Consider the following 18,714-nt stretch of genomic DNA (forward strand, 5'->3'; position numbering starts at 1 on the left):
TATCTACTGAGAAGATCAGTATGATTCTATATCTACTGAGAAGGTCAGTGCAGAGCTTGTGCAACATCAAGTGCTGTAGGCTAGGTAGAGCAATGCAGTCCAGGTAACCCTGATGGTCTCGCATTGCTGCCTTTCCAGTAACTTTTCTTCAACATGATTTTAAAAAATCAGATATTTTTGCTGCTACGAAGCAGTCCAGAGGAGAAGTGTTTCTGTCAGTCTTTGACTTTTCACCTGGCTTACAAGAAATATGAGTAATCCATCAGGAAGTGTGTGGTTTAAATGGAAATCAGAAGCAGAACAGCACAGTGGTTCTGTTGCAGCTGCCATCTGCTAGGAATTGGATGTAATCCTTTCAAACTCAAGAGAAAAAGGGAAGGGTTTGATTTTAGTGACCAAGTTTCATCATTTAATGCTATGTGTTATGTGAGTGTAATCAAACCTAACCCGTATGCTTGTGCAGTTTTTCCCATGTGTAGAAAAGGAAAAAAAAATGATCAGAAGTGCAAAAAAAGGCTTAATCATAGAATCACAGAATGGTTTGGGTTAGAAGGGACCTTAAAGATCACCTAGTTCCAACCCCCCTGCCATGGGCAGGGACACCTCCCACTAGACCAGGCTGCCCAAAGCCCCATCCAGCCTGGCCTTGAACACCTCCAGGGATGGGGCATCCACAACTTCCCCGGGCAACCTGTTCCAGTGCCTCACCACCCTCACAGTAAAGAATTTCTTCCTAATATCTAATCTAAGCTTCTGTGTTTACAGAGATTGAAGAGATTAGGATGAAAGTTAGAGAACAGAGAAATAAAATGATAGAATAGCTGAAGCTTATATAGCAGTGAAAGGATTGATGAAATACAAGCAGCTGAATGTACGGTGGGTTATTTCAACATAACCTTTGCCATGAATGCAAATCAGATAAATATCAGTCAGCAGTTGAGTACGCAGGCAGCAGGAAGGAACTTCTTAGAGTGAAAAGACTGAACACGTGCCTCTTTCAGAGTGCTTAAGCCCCATCTTTTCATAGAAAACATTGATGGTCCTCTTTTGCCACCCTGAGGGTGTCTTCTGGTGGTCTTCTGCAGTCAGGAAAAGAGAGGAAAATAAAGAGAGAGGGAAAAGATGTGGGGGGAAGAGAAAAGAAAATTGATGGGGGGTAAAAAGACAGCCTGTAACGTCTTGCATCATTCAGATCATGAATGCCTGACAATAACTCAAATAAGACTTAGTGGTTTTCTGCCTGCCCCTTGCTTAAAGCCAGTAATATTCTAGTCCAGATCTGCTTGTCTTCTATCTGGAAAGTTAAGATTTTCTCACTGGGAAGGACATGCATGGTGCCGGGGTTGGTTACAACAATGATCTCATAATTTGCTTATCTGATCAGACAGGCATGCTTTATTCTCAGGGTAGACTGGTTATCTGGGAGAAATTATCCTGCGAGCAGGTGGTTGGCTTTGCCAAGTCATCTTTCTGTAGTAAAGTGTATGCTAAGCATGACATTGAAATACTATGTAATTAACAACATGGAGGCCCTAAGCAATTTGTCATCAGTTCAGAACTCATTTTAGGAGTTCAGTGTAAGTAGTTGTACCCAGAAATCACTGATTTTATTGCATCTGATTTAACAAATTATAGGTTATGATCTGTTGCTCTTTAATTGACTGAAAAATCCAGCATCAACTGCAAAGTTTGGTTTCAACACATAGTAACACTAATTAAATTGTTAACTGTCTGAAAAGCAGATTCCCATATGTTCAAAAGTAAAAGGAAATGTAATAGTAAAATTAGTCATTGTCACTATTTTAAAGATCATGGTAGATGTAAACTTTAAAAGTATATTCTGTAGAAATTCCCAATATTTCAGAAATCATGTCCCTTCCAAACAATACAGCAAGATGAGAAGAGGAGGAAAAGACTTTCAAATAGCTTTATTTCTATTCTATTGTATTATATTTTATATGAAACATAAGAACATGAACATCGTCAAGAAACTTCGCAGCCTAAAAGATGGTGCCTAAAACCAACAAGCTTTTTGGATGGGAGAAGACCGGACATTGTAAACTGGCTTTTCCTTTATGTTGCCAAGTTAATTGAAAGTTTGTCCCCTGCAGGCCTTCATTCTCTTCTCTTTCTTTTTTTTTTTTTTTTTTTTTTTTTTTTTAAATACAGGGATGTAGCAATAGACACAGTGAAGACAGGAATGGGAGGAAAAGCTGGAAATAAAGGAGCAGTGAGCATCCGTTTTCAGTTCTATAGTACCAGTTTCTGCTTTATATGCAGTCACTTAACTGCTGGGCAGACTCAGGTGAAAGAGAGGAATGAAGATTATAAAGAAATCACACAGAAACTCAGCTTCCCAATGGTAAGTGTTAGGTGTATGTATGCTAAAAACATTGGAAATAAAGGCTGTATCTTTACATTATGAAAGCTGGTCTCAGGCTATCTTTGATGACAGGTCATCAAAGAAGTCATCTCAGTGCTATAGAAAATGGGCATAAAAGAAAAAGGTAAAGAAAATGTTAAAAAAAAAAAAAAAAAAAAAAAAAGAAAAAAAGAAGCATTTTTCACAGGAGACCAGATACCACCCAATGTCGCACTTGCTTTACAAAAGTTCTGTGCCTTTCAAAAAATATAGTTGCTGCAGTGCTTGAAAAGTCCTTGCCTTTGAGCAGTTTTCAAGTCAATCTTTTGTAACGGTGCAACTCCATCTGCAAGGCCTCATGGAGAAGATCTAGGTGACTGGTTTTAAAGCTGGAGAGCATGATATTGATAGTTCTTGCTGGCAGTAGTTAGTAAGGGTTCCTAAAAGGCCATCCATGCCGCTCACTACATCAGCGCTTTAGCTGCTCCTCCCTGGGTACGATATATCAGTTCTTGGTCATTGATATGGTACTTCGTGTTCCCTTCATTTTGTCCTCATGAATGTGTCACTGTCAAGGAACTGCTGGCTTTTCTCAGAGTGTGGCAAGTAGGCACTATTGGTCTGTATTAATAACTTTTCCCCTAAATCGTGTCAAATCAATCCCCCTAGTTCAAATCAATCCTCAGGCCAGTAGATAACCCATGGGATTTGGTAGCAGTGCTTCTTTGCTTCCCTTAATGTGGGTTGCTTTAATTTCCACAATGCTTTCTTTCTCAGGCCTCTCTGGAGAGGTCCTAAAACAGGGAGGGAATGGACCAGTTTGTGTATTCTGGTTATTCAGCAAAAAATGGCATTTAGATTGCAAAGCATAAAATTTTAACTCCCTGTTGTTTGCAAGGTTTAGAGGCTCGGCACATGCAGCATATCAATCAGTTGTTTTATGTAAGAACTAATACTGACAGTCTGGATGTCCTGCACAGAATATCTGTTCCAAATGGCCATAAAGTTGTGCTTGTGGTAGTTTTTCCTTCTAATACCTCATTAACTATTTTATGTCCTTTACATTTACAATTCCTAAATGTACCTTGTGTATATAATACGTATAAAGAGTGCCCTCTAGTGCTATGACGGTCACAGCTCTGGAACATTTCCTTTCCGAATCTCTGGGTTTTAGAGGTTTGTAGCTTAACAGGAAAAAAAAAAAACCAAACCAAAAGACTGGTTAGAGGGTAGGATGTTAAACTTAGAACTTGAGTGAATTTTCATTGACGTTTTATTTCAATACATTTACAAAAATATAATGTGCACGTAAGATCAAATTTGGAGCTTGTTCTTACTCAGGACCTTTGCTGCCGAATGTGCCTTGGTAGAAGAAGCCCATTTTGTGTTATATTTAGAATATGTAAATATATGTGTGTGAAATTTGTTAGGGAAACAAACGTATATTTTTCATGTTCATGATAAACAAATTGTGAATATAAAGCCGGGGTCGCAGCTTAGACATACCTTCAGGTAACAGGGTCCAGAGTCTGACATTCTTGTTTACAAAATTCATCTCAGCAGGATGCAAAAGACAGTGAAGGAACCATTCAATTTTAGCACAAGACGGGTTTTGACAAATAGAATGTGACAAGTGTTTGGTCCAGTATTTAGTAACTCAGAGAGACTGAGTTGTACATTTCAGTGCATTTAAAAGGTGTTTTCATGAATGTGATTTAACATTAACAATATTTTGTACCACTAAACTAGGGGCGGAGCGTGTTCTCACATGACTATGTCTTCTGGTGTGGCGATTTTAACTATCGCATTGATCTAACATATGAGGAAGTCTTTTATTTTCTCAAACGTCAAGATTGGAAGACACTTTTGGAATTTGATCAACTACAACAGCAAAAATCCAGTGGAAAAGTAAGGCAATGTGGCTCATTTTCTTGAATACCTGCATGTTGGCTTGGCCTAATTCCTTGAAAGAGTGAAAAAGTTGCATTTTCAGGCCCTTGTCTGTAGTACTTGAAGGTAGTAATTTGTTTAAAAATCAAAATGTTGTTTGTTTGCAAGAAAGTTGATACCTCACAGTGGCACCTACCTCATATGTAACTTAATCAAAGGGATGGTGTTTCTTTTCATAGATTTTTAAAGACTTCCATGAAGGGACTATTAATTTTGGACCAACATATAAATATGACGTTGGCTCAGAGGCTTACGATACCAGTGATAAGTGCCGAACCCCAGCTTGGACTGACAGAGTGCTTTGGTGGAGAAAGAAACTGCCTTTTGAAAAAACAGGTGCGTAGGGTCTTTCCTCCTCCTTTATCTGAAAGTTGTTTTAGATTTCATCCAGAACCCACATAAGGGGATTTAATTTAGCGAATGGTGAGGAAGGGAGTTAGTGAGTTATGGGCTGAGAGCTGTCGCGTGGGCTTAGTCAAATTGCAGTGGCTTTACTCAAGCCGATGTTCTTTTGGCTTCACTGGAATAACGTGCAGAGATAGAGCGAGCCCTTTCTTCTTAAGCATGTGAAGAAAGGCTTCGTGCTACAGATTGAAAAGGAGCTCGCTGGAGAACTGAAAACAATCCAGCTGTAGTAATCTAGAAGTTATTCTGTTGCTTTTCAACAGAATCATTAGTCCACATAAAGTTCCCGTGTTATAATGGCTAGATTGTTATAACTGTTGTCCTCAGTAGATGTATAAGCACTTTTGTGTAATTTCTTCTGCCTAGGTAGTTCTTAGGAATATTTCTGCTAGCATGTGAAATTGGGGGAGATTCCATTAATTCGTGCTTATAAAGTACTTTGAGATCATGAGCGGCCAGCACAACGGAAGAGCTGTCACTACAATAACAAAGTAAAAAGTATTTCTTTGTGTACCCAGGGACAGTTTTCATAACCATTCTCTCATCTGCAGGTAGATCTATCTCCCAATGTTTATAAAAGTCCTCTCCTTTACTGTTGGTGTCGAGGCTCTTCTGCTCCTCAGCTCTAATTCTTTTGCCTTGCTTCTTTCTGCTGCTATAGGCTAGAGGGCTGTTTGCCTTCTGAGGAGAAAGTGTAGTCCCAGTGTGATTGATTAGGCGGAAATGCCATATTCCATGTTAACTCATTTTCAACTCTACAGAAAAGAAATAGTTATCCATTAGCCCAAACAGTAAGCTAAAACCTTTCCTGTTATTGACAGCAATATAATATCTCACTCTGGCCTGATGTCTGGAGCACTTTCTGTCACCTTAATGCATTGCAAAGGAAGTATTTGGAGGCTGGATTTGCATGGAGTTGCTTTCTCCTCTCTTGTGTAATATTTCTCCAAGTCCTCGGTATTATTCAGGTTTGCAGTGCATTTTGCAAGTACAGTATCTGTCTCCATGCTCAATAATGGGACAGGAGGGAAAATACTGACAGAACTGTCTGTCAACCCAGATTGTGCAGCTAATTGATTGGGTGACATTCAGGTTAACCATTTTGCAGGTGTCTTATTCTAGTGATCTACTCTCTCTATTGCACTCCCTGTCCTTTCTGTATCTTTTTTTCCTAGTCTATAACTTGTAAATCCTTTAGGATACAAGCTCTTCCGTGAATGGTGTATACAAGAACAAAAACCACCTACCTCCCACTACTCGGGTCTGTGAAGTTCATCTTAATAGATATCTTTTAACTGTTAGTAAAACTAGCTTTGAGTGAGCTTTAAATCATGTTTTGTGCTGCATAGCTGGAGAGATCAATCTTCTAGACAGTGATCTGAATGCTGAAACTAAAGTCAGGCACACCTGGACCCCTGGAGCCTTGATGTACTATGGGAGAGCGGAGCTACAAGCATCTGACCACAGGTAAAGTCCTAAGGAAATAATCAGAGAAACGTGTCATGGTGAATTACAGTCAGGGACTGACTCTGACTGTAACAGGAATTACACCCTTATTCTGTATTCATTATCCATTTGGTAGTTTGGTGGTTTTTTCCCTCATGGTGGGTTTTATACCAGGGTGACAGCATCTATGGTCCTGTATTGATTTCTGCTGTACGGCGATCTCGGCAAGGGTTGGGTAATTTGCAGCAACAGGTAAAGAAAACTGAGGGCTTTCTGTTGCTTGGTTTTGGAAAGCTTTGATACCAAACCAAGCTATTGTGATGGACTTCCACTCACCTTGCTGTGGGAGAGGAGCGGGTTGGAACTGTATGGCCTAAAGAGTAGTAAGCCATATACATAGGGCCAGGTGTGACCTCTTCAGAGTAGTGAAGCGTTGGGCTTCTGGGCTTCCCTTAGAAATTGGGATGGGAGAAAGAGGGGAAAAAAAACGAAGCCCAGTGCCTCTGGTTGGCCCATATAATTAACTTCTCTTTAGGGATATGAATGATCTTTCTTTCTTAAACTTGTCACTGCTTCACTTCTCTGAAACAAATTCTGTAATAAATACGCCTTGAAAGCTCCCTTGCATTCAGAATAGTCTTTGTCTCACCCATTGCATGCCCTGTGGAAATGCTGCAGTACTGTTCCTCATAGCAGCACTCAGTGACCTACAGTAGATGGCTCTGTGCTTCTCACGGTGCTCTGGCCTGCGAGGACTGTTCTGTATTCCTCCAGCAGTGGAAGAACATGCCTCTTGCAATCAATTTCTCTGTGTCAAGCTTTGACATTGCTGTGTTCCACAAAGCACAGTGGAACTGCTGCACTCATTATATAGGACCCTGAGGATGCAATCTGTGAGACATAGCTGTTGTACATGGGTTTTCTATTTTAGCAAACTTGGCTGCAAAAACTGCTTTTTAATTACAGTCAGCAGTTTTGTTTTCCCAAGGTTTGTGCTGGAAAAAGGGCTTAGCTATAACTTTGTGACATATGGAAATGCATTATGATTCACAGTGCTTATAGAAATTGTTAACACTTCCTATATGGGGTTTTTCCCCTTTACTACTCCTTTCTAGTTCTGCTGTTGTTGCCTTCATATGTTCTGGCAATGTGTATTCCAGAGCCTACTTTATTGCAAGTAGGAGGCAGCAATTTTGACACAGTTAGAAGAGCAGCCATCCCAGTTACTGCTCTCTGTGTCTCTGCAGGTGGAAATCTGAGAATGTGGATTGCATCCACTGAGATGAGACAAGCTTTACTCTTTCAGACAGTTTTCTTAATTTTATTTAGATCTAACACGCAGAAGAAATGGCTGAAGAAGCAAGTTTCCAGTGTTGACTGCTTAGATTGTGATGGATTGATGTATGTTTGCTACATAACCACATTATACAGTTAGAGTACCTTGTCCTTAGTTTTTGGAAGAAGAAATCTTTACGTGACCTTGTCTAACAGAAAATAATATATTGCCTTCCCAGTCTATAGAAGTCTGGGGAGACAGCTGTTGAATAATGAGTGAAGCATCCTGGGTTTTTTAGCCTGCAGGTTTGCCAGAAGAGCTGCACACAATTGTTATTTGAATTCCTTTATGGTGTGTCCTCACTGTTACATTCAGCTAATGCAGGGCTGGTAAATATAAATAACAGTGCGCAAGGCATGATCTTCCACTACAGGAAAAATGAAACAATCCACTAGACTGAAGTTCTGGGTTGTATTGACAGCCATAGTGCTTTTTTGCAGTGAGACCTTAAGTAATTTGTTCCGCTTCTCTTCCTGTGTAGAACATGCATAATAATCACTTTCTTCTAAGGTGTAGCAGGCTTAATTAAATATTTGCAATGAGACTTGATATCATGGAGTTAAAAATGATCACAGAGGTATAGAGTTTAAACAATACACTGTTGTCATGGTTTAACCCCAGCCAGCAACTAGGACCATGCAGCTGCTTGCTCACTCCCCCTCCCCGCTTCCCAGGTAGGGTAGGGAGAGGAGGGAGAAAAGGAGGGGAAAGGGAAAAAAACTCGTGGGTTGAGATAAAGACAGCTTAATAGAACAGTAACAGAAGAGGAAAATAACAATAATAATGATGATAAAAGAATATACAAAATAAAGTGATACAACACAAGTTTCTCCCACCACCCAATGATCGCTTGCCCAGCCTGAGCACTTGCCTGAGCCATGATTGCGCATTCTCACCCCCCGTCCAACTCCCATTGATATATGGAGCGTGACATCTATGGTATGGAATATTCCTTTGGCCGCTTGTCCTGTCTATGCTCCCTCTCAGCTAGTATGGGGAGCTGAAGAAGTCCTTGACGAACGTAAACATCACGACAACTAAAACAATATGTTGTCGATATTATTCTTATACTAAATTCAAAACATTGCAGCTACTAGAACGATAATTAACTCTATTCCAGCTGAAACTAGGACAACTGTTTGTCCTTCACACAACTAAGTGCTTACCTGTCCTACTGCTTGACATTGATTTTAATTTTATATAAGCATTTCCTATTGGGTGATGTTGATCTTAATTTTAAATAAGCGTTTCTCCTTTGTTTCATGTAGGCCAGTGTTAGCTATTGTAGAAGTGGAAGTTCAGGAAGTTAATCAAGCTGCCCGTGAGAGTGTTTTCCAGGAAGTGTCGTCTTTCCAAGGACCGCTGGATGCCACAGTAGTGGTAAATCTGCTATCACCAACGCCTGAAGAGAAAAATGAATTTCCTGAGGACTTGCGTACAGAGCTTATGCAAATGTTTGAGGATTATGGCACTATTGTTCTGGTCAGGTAAGTTTGGGATCTAAAATGGCATGTCATCTCTTCAAAAACACGGACCAGAAATTCCATTTTTGTCCCAACAATTAACTTTGTATTAAAAAGTAGTATGCTGAATTAATTTACTGCATGTTGACTTCATTAGAAATTGAATACAAGTGTTTTGAATATCTTTTACCTCTTGTCGACCTGTTAAAAAAAATAGTCTAACAGCTCTCTCGGCTGCGTGGAGGAGAAATTTTTTTTAGTACAGCACCATATAGCAGAGGCTTTGATGTGAATCATCACCTTTCGATTCAGGCCTCATTTCCATGCATTGCTCCTGCTGGTGGGTCCTCAGGCCCTGCTTCACTTCCCGCAAGGAGGTCTGCTCTCTTCCAGCACTCTTTCATGCTCACGAGGATTTCCTGGCTGGCTCTCCTTTCTTTTGGGGGTCATTTTGCTTATTTTTTTTAATAGTATGGCTTCTCACAATTTTATCACCTACTGAGTTTGAGAGGGAGAGTGTGGCACCTTCTTGCAGAGCAGTTTGATTTCATTCTAGCGGAGTCTGTACACAGCTCCAGCGTAGCTGTGAGACTTCTGTTTTGAGAAATACAGGCAAAAGACCTGACAGTTGACCTGGGAAACAAGACCAGAAACTCGTTTATGTTGTATTTGACCTATTTATTAATGGAAAAAAACGGTGACCTGTTGTTGTATGGTTTCATGAAGTACGAAATGTAAGTTGAGGGTTCAAAAGCAGCCCTGCAGGAACAGTAGCACCACCTTCCTTGTGAAGAAAAGGAGCGAGGAAAGAACATGCTTTGGTGGCTTGGTTTTGTTTTGTTTTTTAATCGCTTTAGGGCTTCATGATATACTGGTTTTTGGGAACATCACATGTCCTCTAAGGTGAGCGATATGCAGACCCACGGAAGTTAGTACAGAGGAGTGTGGGTATCAGACTTGGTGTCTTGTCAACGGCTGCTGAGATGTTTGTACTGCTGCCTCAGGGGTGGTGCAGTAAAGGGCAGGGTGCCGGTGTCACACAAGGGAGGGTGGGGGAGAGGAAGAGGACAACTGGGATTCACAGATCACTTGCTCCTCCCCAAAAAATAGTTGTGAGGAAAATACAACTAAAAACAAATAAAAAGCTGTACAAAACGATCATGTTTGCCTTTAACGCTTTTTATTTAATGCTGAAGTAAAATGCACTGTATTCTCTCCTCTACCTTTTTTTACTAGGATCAGTGGAGGTCAAATGCTGGTGACATTTGCAGACAGCAAGTCGGCTCTTCGTGTTATGGATATAGATGGTGTCAAAGTAAGACTCTCTCAAACCTATAATAATTTCATAACAAATTTCTCAAAAAGTAGTTGCTTAGAATGAGATAGTTGAGTTTCTAGCTAAATCAAGTAGCATTATTTCAAAGAAACTTAGCGCTCACAAAGTCCTTAGCTTTCACAGCTGCTGAGGCTTTTAATGCAGTATTTCAGTTTCGGGAAGGCAGGAGGTGACTTTTCTTGGAGCTCCTAAGCAGTGCTTAGGATCTGGCCTCTGATACCACTGCAGAATACATAGACTCGGCCATTGTTCTGGCACTTTAAGCAGTTCTTCTGAGATTATATGTGACTTTATAATGTTGCCAAACCATCTTCACTGTTGTGGTTTGGAGATTTTTTTGTTCCTCTCAAGTGTATCAGATAAACCCCTTCTACCAAGCTGGAACAACATGATTCATTGACCTCCGTGGCAAACTCAGCATTAGCAGTAGGAGTTTACCTTCCCATCCCCTGCTCTTCCTTCCCACGCACATACTCCACAATTCATCAGCCCCCTCATTTATGCTGACAAAACTGTTTGTGGGGCTGTACTGTAAAGTTAACACTGAAGTAATGGATTTAACTCTTACTCTTTCATATTTTGAGTTTTATCTTTTAACTTTGCTCATTTCATTGATGTAATTTATGGCACAGACCAAAACGCAGTTGTATGTGCAAAGTGTGTGAAGGTGCTGGAAACCTGGGTCAGCAACTTTCCAAACTAATTTTGTTGCCAAAGCTGCTGGTGTGGATGCATCTCACCCCACGTGTCATGGAGCAACACATATAAAATCATAGAATCATTTAGGTTGGAAAAGACCCTTGGGATCATCGAGTCCAACCATCAACCCCACTCTACAAAGTTCTCCCCTACACCATATCCCCTAACACCACATCTAAACGAGTCTTAAACACATTCAGGGATGGTGACTCCACCGCCTCCCTGGGCAGCCTATTCCAGTGTCTGACCACTCTTTCTGTGAAGAATTTTTTTCCTAATGTCCAGCCTAAACCTACCCTGCTGCAGCTTGAACCCATTCCCTTTTGTTCTATCGCTAATTACCTGTGAGAAGAGACCAGCACCAACCTCTCTACAATGTCCTTTCAAGTAGTTTAAGAGAGTGACGAGGTCTCCCCTCAGCCTCCTCTTCCTCAAACTAAACTGTCCCAGCTCCTTCAATCGCTCCTCATAAGATTTATTCTGCAGGCCCTTCACCAGCTTCGTTGCCCTCCTCTGCACTCGCTCCAGCACCTCGACATCTCTCTCGTATTGAGGTGCCCAGAACTGGACACAATACTCAAGGTGTGGCCTCACCAGTGCTGGGTACAGGGGGACAATCACCTCCCTACTTCTGCTGATCACACTATTTCTAATACAAGCCAGGATGCCATTGGCCGTCTTGGCCACCTGGGCACACTGCTGGCTCACATTCAGCCGCTTGTCAATTAGAACCCCATATAAACAGCTGTGGTCTTCATCTGTTTAATAATATACTATCCACCGTAATTTTGGGATTTTCTGAGCAGAGAAGATCCTCACATCCTTACAGATGGCAGCAAGTAGCAAAGTCTTGTGTGTTTTAAAGCTACTGACTCAAAAATGGAACCCTCCCACACCATTATTACTATCACAGTATCATTTTGACGATTTTTGATGTTTCGCCTATTTCTCAAGTATTTCCCAAATGCAGCAACAATGCTTTTGAGCTGTGAACCTAATTTTCTTCTAAGAATATTGTTACAGTCTGAAAACTTGGTTGTGGGGGTAGGAAGAGTGCTTCCTTTTCATTTAGCCTCTGAAATGAAGCTTCAGTTGCATCAGTTTCTGAAGCAGTTGTACAATAGACTGGCAGCACTTGCTTATTCTGTTCAGGTGTTCTCATTTTGTGAAGTTGCTGGGCAAAGAGGAAACAATTCTTTCTTTGCATTAGGTTAGAGGCAGAACAGTGAAGATCCGGCCCAAGACTAAGGACTGGCTAAAGGGCCTTCAGGAGGAAATTGCTCGAAAACGGGACAGCATTGCCCCCATGTCCCCCACGGCAAACTCCTGTCTTCTGGAAGAAAATTTTGACTTCTCAAGTTTGGACTATGAGTCAGAAGGTGAGCAGTAGGTGTCTAAGCTAAGTTGGGAGAAATTGCTTCACTGACTGTGGTTGCACAGAGAAGGTACAGTATGAGTGTGGTATCTTGATTTGTGATGTAGCCACACTTCTTAAAAAGCAGATTGTAACTAAAGCCATGAGCCGGCACTGTGCCTAGGCAGAGAAATGTTGCTTAGATTGTCCTGTCAATTTAGTATTTTAATATACGTTAGCAAACCCAATATATGGTACAGTTGTCTGTATAGCAACAAACTACTGAAACACATGGGTTACATACAAAGCTTGCCCAACCTGTACAATAAATTGATTGATTGATAGTAGGGAGAGACAGAGAATGCATTTGCTCACTAATTCTTCGTTATCTAATATTTTAATTTAGGTGATATAGTAGAGGATGAAGATGATGATTTAGATGATTCTTTGTGTCAACACCTAGTAGCAGACACAGCAGAAGATATGCCCGAGGGCTCTGGACATTTTGCATCCGTAGCTCTTTCAAACAAATCTGGCCAAACCCCACGACTGTATAAAGGTAAAGTATCTCCCTTCCTTGAAGCAAGGCCTGAAGGTTTGTTGTTTGTTCTCCTTTTGTCTATATTTCCCCGTTCATTTATATTTTCATTGTAGGTCCTCCAAAGATAAGGATCGTCTTTTTCGTACATGTTCGTGCCCAGTCCCCCCTGAGTTAGTGACTGTAACTGAGGCACTCAGGCATAACAGCAATACAAATAGTAAAGCATAGATCCTCCTTCTCTCTAGCCCAGGGCAAGGAAAGAATGCTGAGAAATGCTGGTTTCCTTTTATAGTCATGAGAAATTAAGTCGTCTTATCCATTTGATGTTGTTCGGCACCAGACCATGCAACAAAAACTTCTCTGTTATTTTCTGATTGGTGAGGACCAGAGCAAAATGAAGCCAAAGGGATCCTGTTGATTCGGTGATGGGCTTGGCTCTGTCCTTTGAGCAAGGAGCTGTGGCAGTGCAGTCAGGTGTAAGCTGAGCAGTACAGGAGGTTGTTGTGTTCACATGACTTACTTCAAAGAGGCCTAAAGTTTCTCCTTTGTTCCGTTTTTATTTATTTCTGAAGAAGTTGGGGTTCACACAACAGGTATATTCATTCTTTTAATGCTTCGTAAATGTGTTACCTTTTTTCCTGGTCATCTGGCTTGTTTGCACATATTGTGAAGTGTCTCAGTAAAGAGAAGATAAAGCTGTGAAGAGAATACTGATAAAAGCTGCAGCAAGAGCTAGCCAAGCCAGTGGTGGTCTTACACTGGGATGTGAGCAGGACATGCTTCGGTGACCAAGCTTTGACAGGCTGGGTTGCGTATTAAACACTTCATTGTGACAGCAAGCGATTCAGTAGCTGTCTTTGCACTTTCTCAGAAGTGCTTTGTTTTCTGACATAAAAGTGAAAACTTTAATACCTTCAAAGGTTGACTCAGAAGTAGAGTTCAAAAAGATTAAATGAAATTGGTAAGTTTACACAGACAGATTTCCCAAACAATCAGAGTGATATGCAGCTTTCTTGCCCACCTTGAGTCATAGGCTGGGTGCAGCGTGGCCAGACCCAGAAGCCTTGCCCTGAGTCAAGGAGTAATATGTCATTATTAAATACTGTGAAGCCAATCACTTTTTATTATAGGGTGCCTTGCCCTCCAAACACCTCTGGCCTACTGTGTGATGATTCATTAAGCTACAGAGAATTGCAGTGATTCTTTTCACTCACACTAACTCTTCTCCACAAAAAATATCACAAAGTAAATGGAGATTGTAAAGTACGGTTTGAAGGAGGTCAAGGTGGGTTCATGATCTCGCGCAACTCAAAATACAATATATTCAATCCATCTTGAAAGTCTCTGCAATTTCAGATGCCTGCATAAGCTTCCAATTCTGCCGGAGTAACTCCTGATTGAAGATACGATGATTGTACAGCTCATGCTAGACACAGATGGAATCCAATCATGGGCAGAACAGTGTATATGTGTGTTTCTGAGGTCAGAGAAGGGCATAGTCACATGAAACTGATGTCCCTGGAAGCCGTTGCCTAAAACCAGCAGACTTTTAGGGGAAGGGATAGAGTGGTGGTGGCTGGTTTTTGTCTTGCATTCAGTGTTACTGCCAGAATTTCAAGCCATGCTTTTAGGCGCCTGTGTGACTCCTTGGATCCTCCCGATAACGCCCGTATCTGCAGCTTAGAAGTATTGAAAATGCAGAGAGAAGGGGGAGGGCAGGCTGGGCAGATCACAGGCTCTGTGTCTGTGGCGGCCATCCTCTGCTTAGTGGGAGTTGGAAACTGTGAGGCAGCTCAGCATTCCCTGCAGAGCACAGCTTTCTGAAAAACAAGAACTTGTGTAAAAATGCCTGAAGTATGAGAGACTGCTGCTACACAATTTCTTCCCCGGCCTCTCCAAACCACAGGGACAAAACTAAACCCAGGGAATTTTGCAGCTGTAAAGAAGAGAGCTGGGCAGCCATAGTGGGGGGAGAGCACTGAAGTGAAAGCCCTCACTGCAGCAGGCTGGAAGACTAAAGCAATCTCTGCGTCTCGCCTCTCCAGCTGTCAGAGAGGCTTAGATAGGATGAGGGACCTGTGTAATTAGCTAGTCACCTAAGGTGCAGCCAAGGGCTAGCAGATTGAGGTAGGTGTACCTGTTAGGAGATGTTGCTGGAAAGCAGAGATGTGATGAGTGAGCCGTTCAGACAGACTTTACTCTGGCATAAAAACAGTTCTCCTGAGCAAGGATAGTTGTCTAATCCTCAGAGGGAATTCCTGTGTTCAGGAAGGAAGAGCAAGGGACTGACCGTGACTGGCCTCCTCGTGGCTGCCACGACACAGTTTGAACGAGAGCAGGTTGCTGCCGAGTCTGGCTGTGAAAAGCTCAGAATCTCACAAGGTGACTAGTAACCCTGAAATCAGATGCAGGCGGTCTTCGTGTTGGCACAAACAGTTAATAAATGCTGGAAAAGGAGAGAGAGAAGCATTTGACAAAAGAGTAGATGTTTCCTGCAGTGGGAGCAGGGGTGCATTCAGGGAGAGCAAAACAGTATGAAAGGAGTCATGTTGTGTTGCTGAGATACCTGTTTGAGGCTTGCCATTCAAAATCGCCTCTCTCCTGACCACTCAGAGTTGGTGCATCACAGCCAGTGGGTATCTAATACAGATCCTTTCTAAAATTTCCCTAGATGATACAGACCTGGCTGATTTGAAGCGGGAGCTGGAGGCAAGCGGGGAACACCACCGTCGGACTCCAAGCAGGTCTTTGTCCATTCCTACCAGGCCTCGGCCACTTCAGCCGCCACAGAGGCCTCCCCCTCCCGGTGAGTTTAACTTTCTTTAACGTTGCGTTGGCCCCAGCTGAACAGTTTTGCCTGCCATTTCTGGGTGACGAAGACAGTAATACCTTGTTCTGAAATGTCAGGCTGCTGAGGTACTTCTGTTTGCTGCCTAGTCTTTTTCAGCCTGACTATAGCCGCAGTTAGCAATGGGAGAAGTTGTCTTTAGGATCACAGATACTCCACAAAAAATGCCTTTAGTGAGGATGGAATGGCCCATATGGTCTCTTCTCCCAAGTAATGGGCGACAGGACAAGAGGAAATGGCCTCAAGTTGTGCCAGGGGAGGTTTAGACTGGATATTAGGAAAAAGTTTTACACTGAAAGGGTTATTTAGCATTGGAACAGGCTGCCCAGGGAGGTAGTTGAGTCACCGTCCCTGGAGGTTTGACATAGTGCTTAGATGGGTAGACATAGTGCTTAGAGATATTGGTTTAGTGATGTTTTTTGTCAGAGTTAGGTTGATGGTTGGGCTCGATGATCTGAAAGGTCCCTTCCAACCTAGGCAAGTCTATGATTCTATGTTTCATACTAACTCATCGCTCAGGTTAGCAAGTTGACCAGCCACATTGTGGCAATAAAAATAAATATCAGTATTTATGCCTGCTGACTTCCAAAGTCACTGAGTGTTTTCTTACAGTTTGTTTCTGACTTAATTGTAATCTTCTTTTTTAAAAAGCTTTGACAAAGTACTTGTTATGGACAGTTTTTATCCTTTGCTGCTTTGCAAGAAATTCCTGCTTGCTTTTGTGTTTATAAAGGAAATGCAAAGTGGCTCATGATTTTCAGTGAGGCACAAAGGCGAAGTGATGCGCTTTACCTGAGCTCTACCCACATGAGATGCCATCAGTGCTGTGCTGCTCCTGTTTTTATGGCCACTTCTGGATGAATGCTGATTGCTACATCAGCATAATCATCTTTGCCTTCTGTATGACACGAGCTATACATCACGTTTTTCTTGCAGCCCGAAAGTCTTTCTTCCATGTGTATTTTCCAGTCTTAAATTAAAAGTTCTGTCAGACTCACTGCTGGAAGATGAGTTCTTTGAGATTATTCCCATTCATTTCTGACTCTGTTGCACAGAAGTGACAACACTGGTATCCGTATCTCTGTGCTTAGAATGCAATGTTAATGCTCAGCTGAGGTTATTAAATTAATTAAACGAAAGCAAGACTAACTAGGAAACTGCTTCCTGAAACAGCTCAAGATTTCAGTATTTTATTCTGTGTTGAGATTTTTTTTTTTTCACCTTAGATTAGACCAGTAACAGTTCAGCCCATCACTCCTCCTAGACTGAAGTATCTGGCTCTTGGCACTCAGGCAGAGGGACTCAAGGTCCTTGGTGTCCTACAGGAAGGTCTTGCCTAAGATGTCTGTCCCTGGAGGAGCAGGGAGGGTGACAGCGTCTCTTTTTATTTATCATAAGCAATTTCAAAGCACATTGGTTTTGCTCCATTGCAGATAAAATGTTGTACCAGCTCTTGAATGTAAAAAGCCATTTTTATTCCTCTTTCAGCTGGAACATCAGGCAAAAAGTCCCCCTCAGATGGTTCTCTCTCTCCAGGAAGCCACTCCACCTGCTCCATCCTGGCAACGGCAAAGCTGCTACCTGGAGCCCCTCAGCAGCCAGTGAGTCCTGCCCCTCAGCATGGCCACTTAGCATTGTCCTGATCTCCCCCATCTACGTAGACGCTCTAGACACTGAGCATCACCTGCATGATGTACCTGTCACACAAGGAAGGAAGTCCATCACATGCCTGAGCTGGAAATGCTAAGATGAACTTCTTGTACAGTAACACTAGACTGTAGGAACTGCTAGACACCAGAAGAATGTGATTAAATTGCCAGGAATTAGAAAGGCCAAAGAGGGAAAGAGATAATGGTGCAAGACCAGGGCACTGTTGGTTTATTTCACGTGCTGCTTTCTGACAGATCCTAACTTGAATTCTCAACACCATGATAATATGCTTTAATTCTTTTCTTACCTCTTTTTTGATGGGCCATGCTAGTGCCCAGAGTACAGGAAAAGTCTCGACCATTGCCAGTAAGGCTGCTAGCCCTCTGAGTAGACCAAGACCGGAATGTGGAAACACCTCCCCACTCCTTGTTGGTTGAGAACCCTAATGTATTGAACAAGGGATGGCTAAGGGACTAGCTGTGGCAATAAGCCATTGGCCTTCTGTCAGCTGGTAACAAAGATGTAGTATCTGCCAAAAGACTCCCCACCGTTTCTGTAGTATTTATAGATTGCTGAATAGCCACAGGCAAAACCAGAATTCTACAGGTGCCTGAGCTTAGCTGTAAGATTACAGATGTACAAGACAAATCAGTTCTCTCAAGATTACTCATTCTCGTATTATTTTTTTTTTTTTTAAAAGCCTAAAGTCCGGACTGGAATAAGTAAACCTTACAACGTCAAGCAGATCAAAACCACCACAGCTGAGGAAGCAGAAGAAGCTATTAGATGTCTTATGGAAGCTAAAGGAGGTGAGCACAGCTTTCTAACTGGCTTCTAAAAATCTTTAAATAAAGAAAACTGTAGGTGTATTCATCCGTCCCATCATAGTGCAGATGCACATATTTCTATTCAGAATCTCACCTGAACACTGACGTACGCATTCTTGCAAGATTGTACTTGGTGTTCTCTGTCAGTTTTGATAATATTAAGCTTTTTTTTTCAAGATGACTCAAGTTGTATAGTTTGCTGTAGAACCTGATACTCAGGAGCACCTTGGGTTATTTATGTCCAGATTTAGTCTGAAAAATTTAAAGATAAAGATGGTATCTTATTAAACTGATGGTGCCCGTGTTAGCTCAGAGTTGTATAAAGGATATTTGCTGCTGTATTTAGTGAACGCTCACTATTCCAAGCAGAACTAGAGAGCGAACACAGCTGTGGGAGAACTAACCTGCATTCTGTTCACATTTGGACGACAAGTATAGTTGTAACCTAGTGAGAAGCTTGCACCACTTCAGCTTGAATAGCCAAGCTAAAAGGCTAC

General features: G+C 41.8%; 1 protein-coding gene across 6 annotated transcripts in view; it reads left to right on the top strand.

The window, feature by feature from the left end:
* SYNJ2 (synaptojanin 2) overlaps nt 1–18,714 on the top strand; it is a 74,034-nt gene that overhangs the window by 51,360 nt on the left and 3,960 nt on the right. For all 6 annotated transcript variants that reach the window (XM_054194513.1, XM_054194512.1, XM_054194514.1 and 3 more), the window contains 11 exons: nt 2,170–2,362; nt 4,112–4,270; nt 4,492–4,648; nt 6,067–6,184; nt 8,768–8,986; nt 10,199–10,277; nt 12,208–12,376; nt 12,758–12,910; nt 15,564–15,698; nt 17,229–17,341; nt 18,091–18,199. In XM_054194513.1, the coding sequence (XP_054050488.1) occupies nt 2,170–2,362; nt 4,112–4,270; nt 4,492–4,648; nt 6,067–6,184; nt 8,768–8,986; nt 10,199–10,277; nt 12,208–12,376; nt 12,758–12,910; nt 15,564–15,698; nt 17,229–17,341; nt 18,091–18,199 (1,604 nt within the window). The remainder of the gene's footprint in view (nt 1–2,169; nt 2,363–4,111; nt 4,271–4,491; nt 4,649–6,066; nt 6,185–8,767; nt 8,987–10,198; nt 10,278–12,207; nt 12,377–12,757; nt 12,911–15,563; nt 15,699–17,228; nt 17,342–18,090; nt 18,200–18,714) is intronic.

This window comes from Rissa tridactyla, chromosome 3, assembly GCF_028500815.1.
Source record: "Rissa tridactyla isolate bRisTri1 chromosome 3, bRisTri1.patW.cur.20221130, whole genome shotgun sequence".
Classification (NCBI taxonomy): domain Eukaryota; kingdom Metazoa; phylum Chordata; class Aves; order Charadriiformes; family Laridae; genus Rissa; species Rissa tridactyla.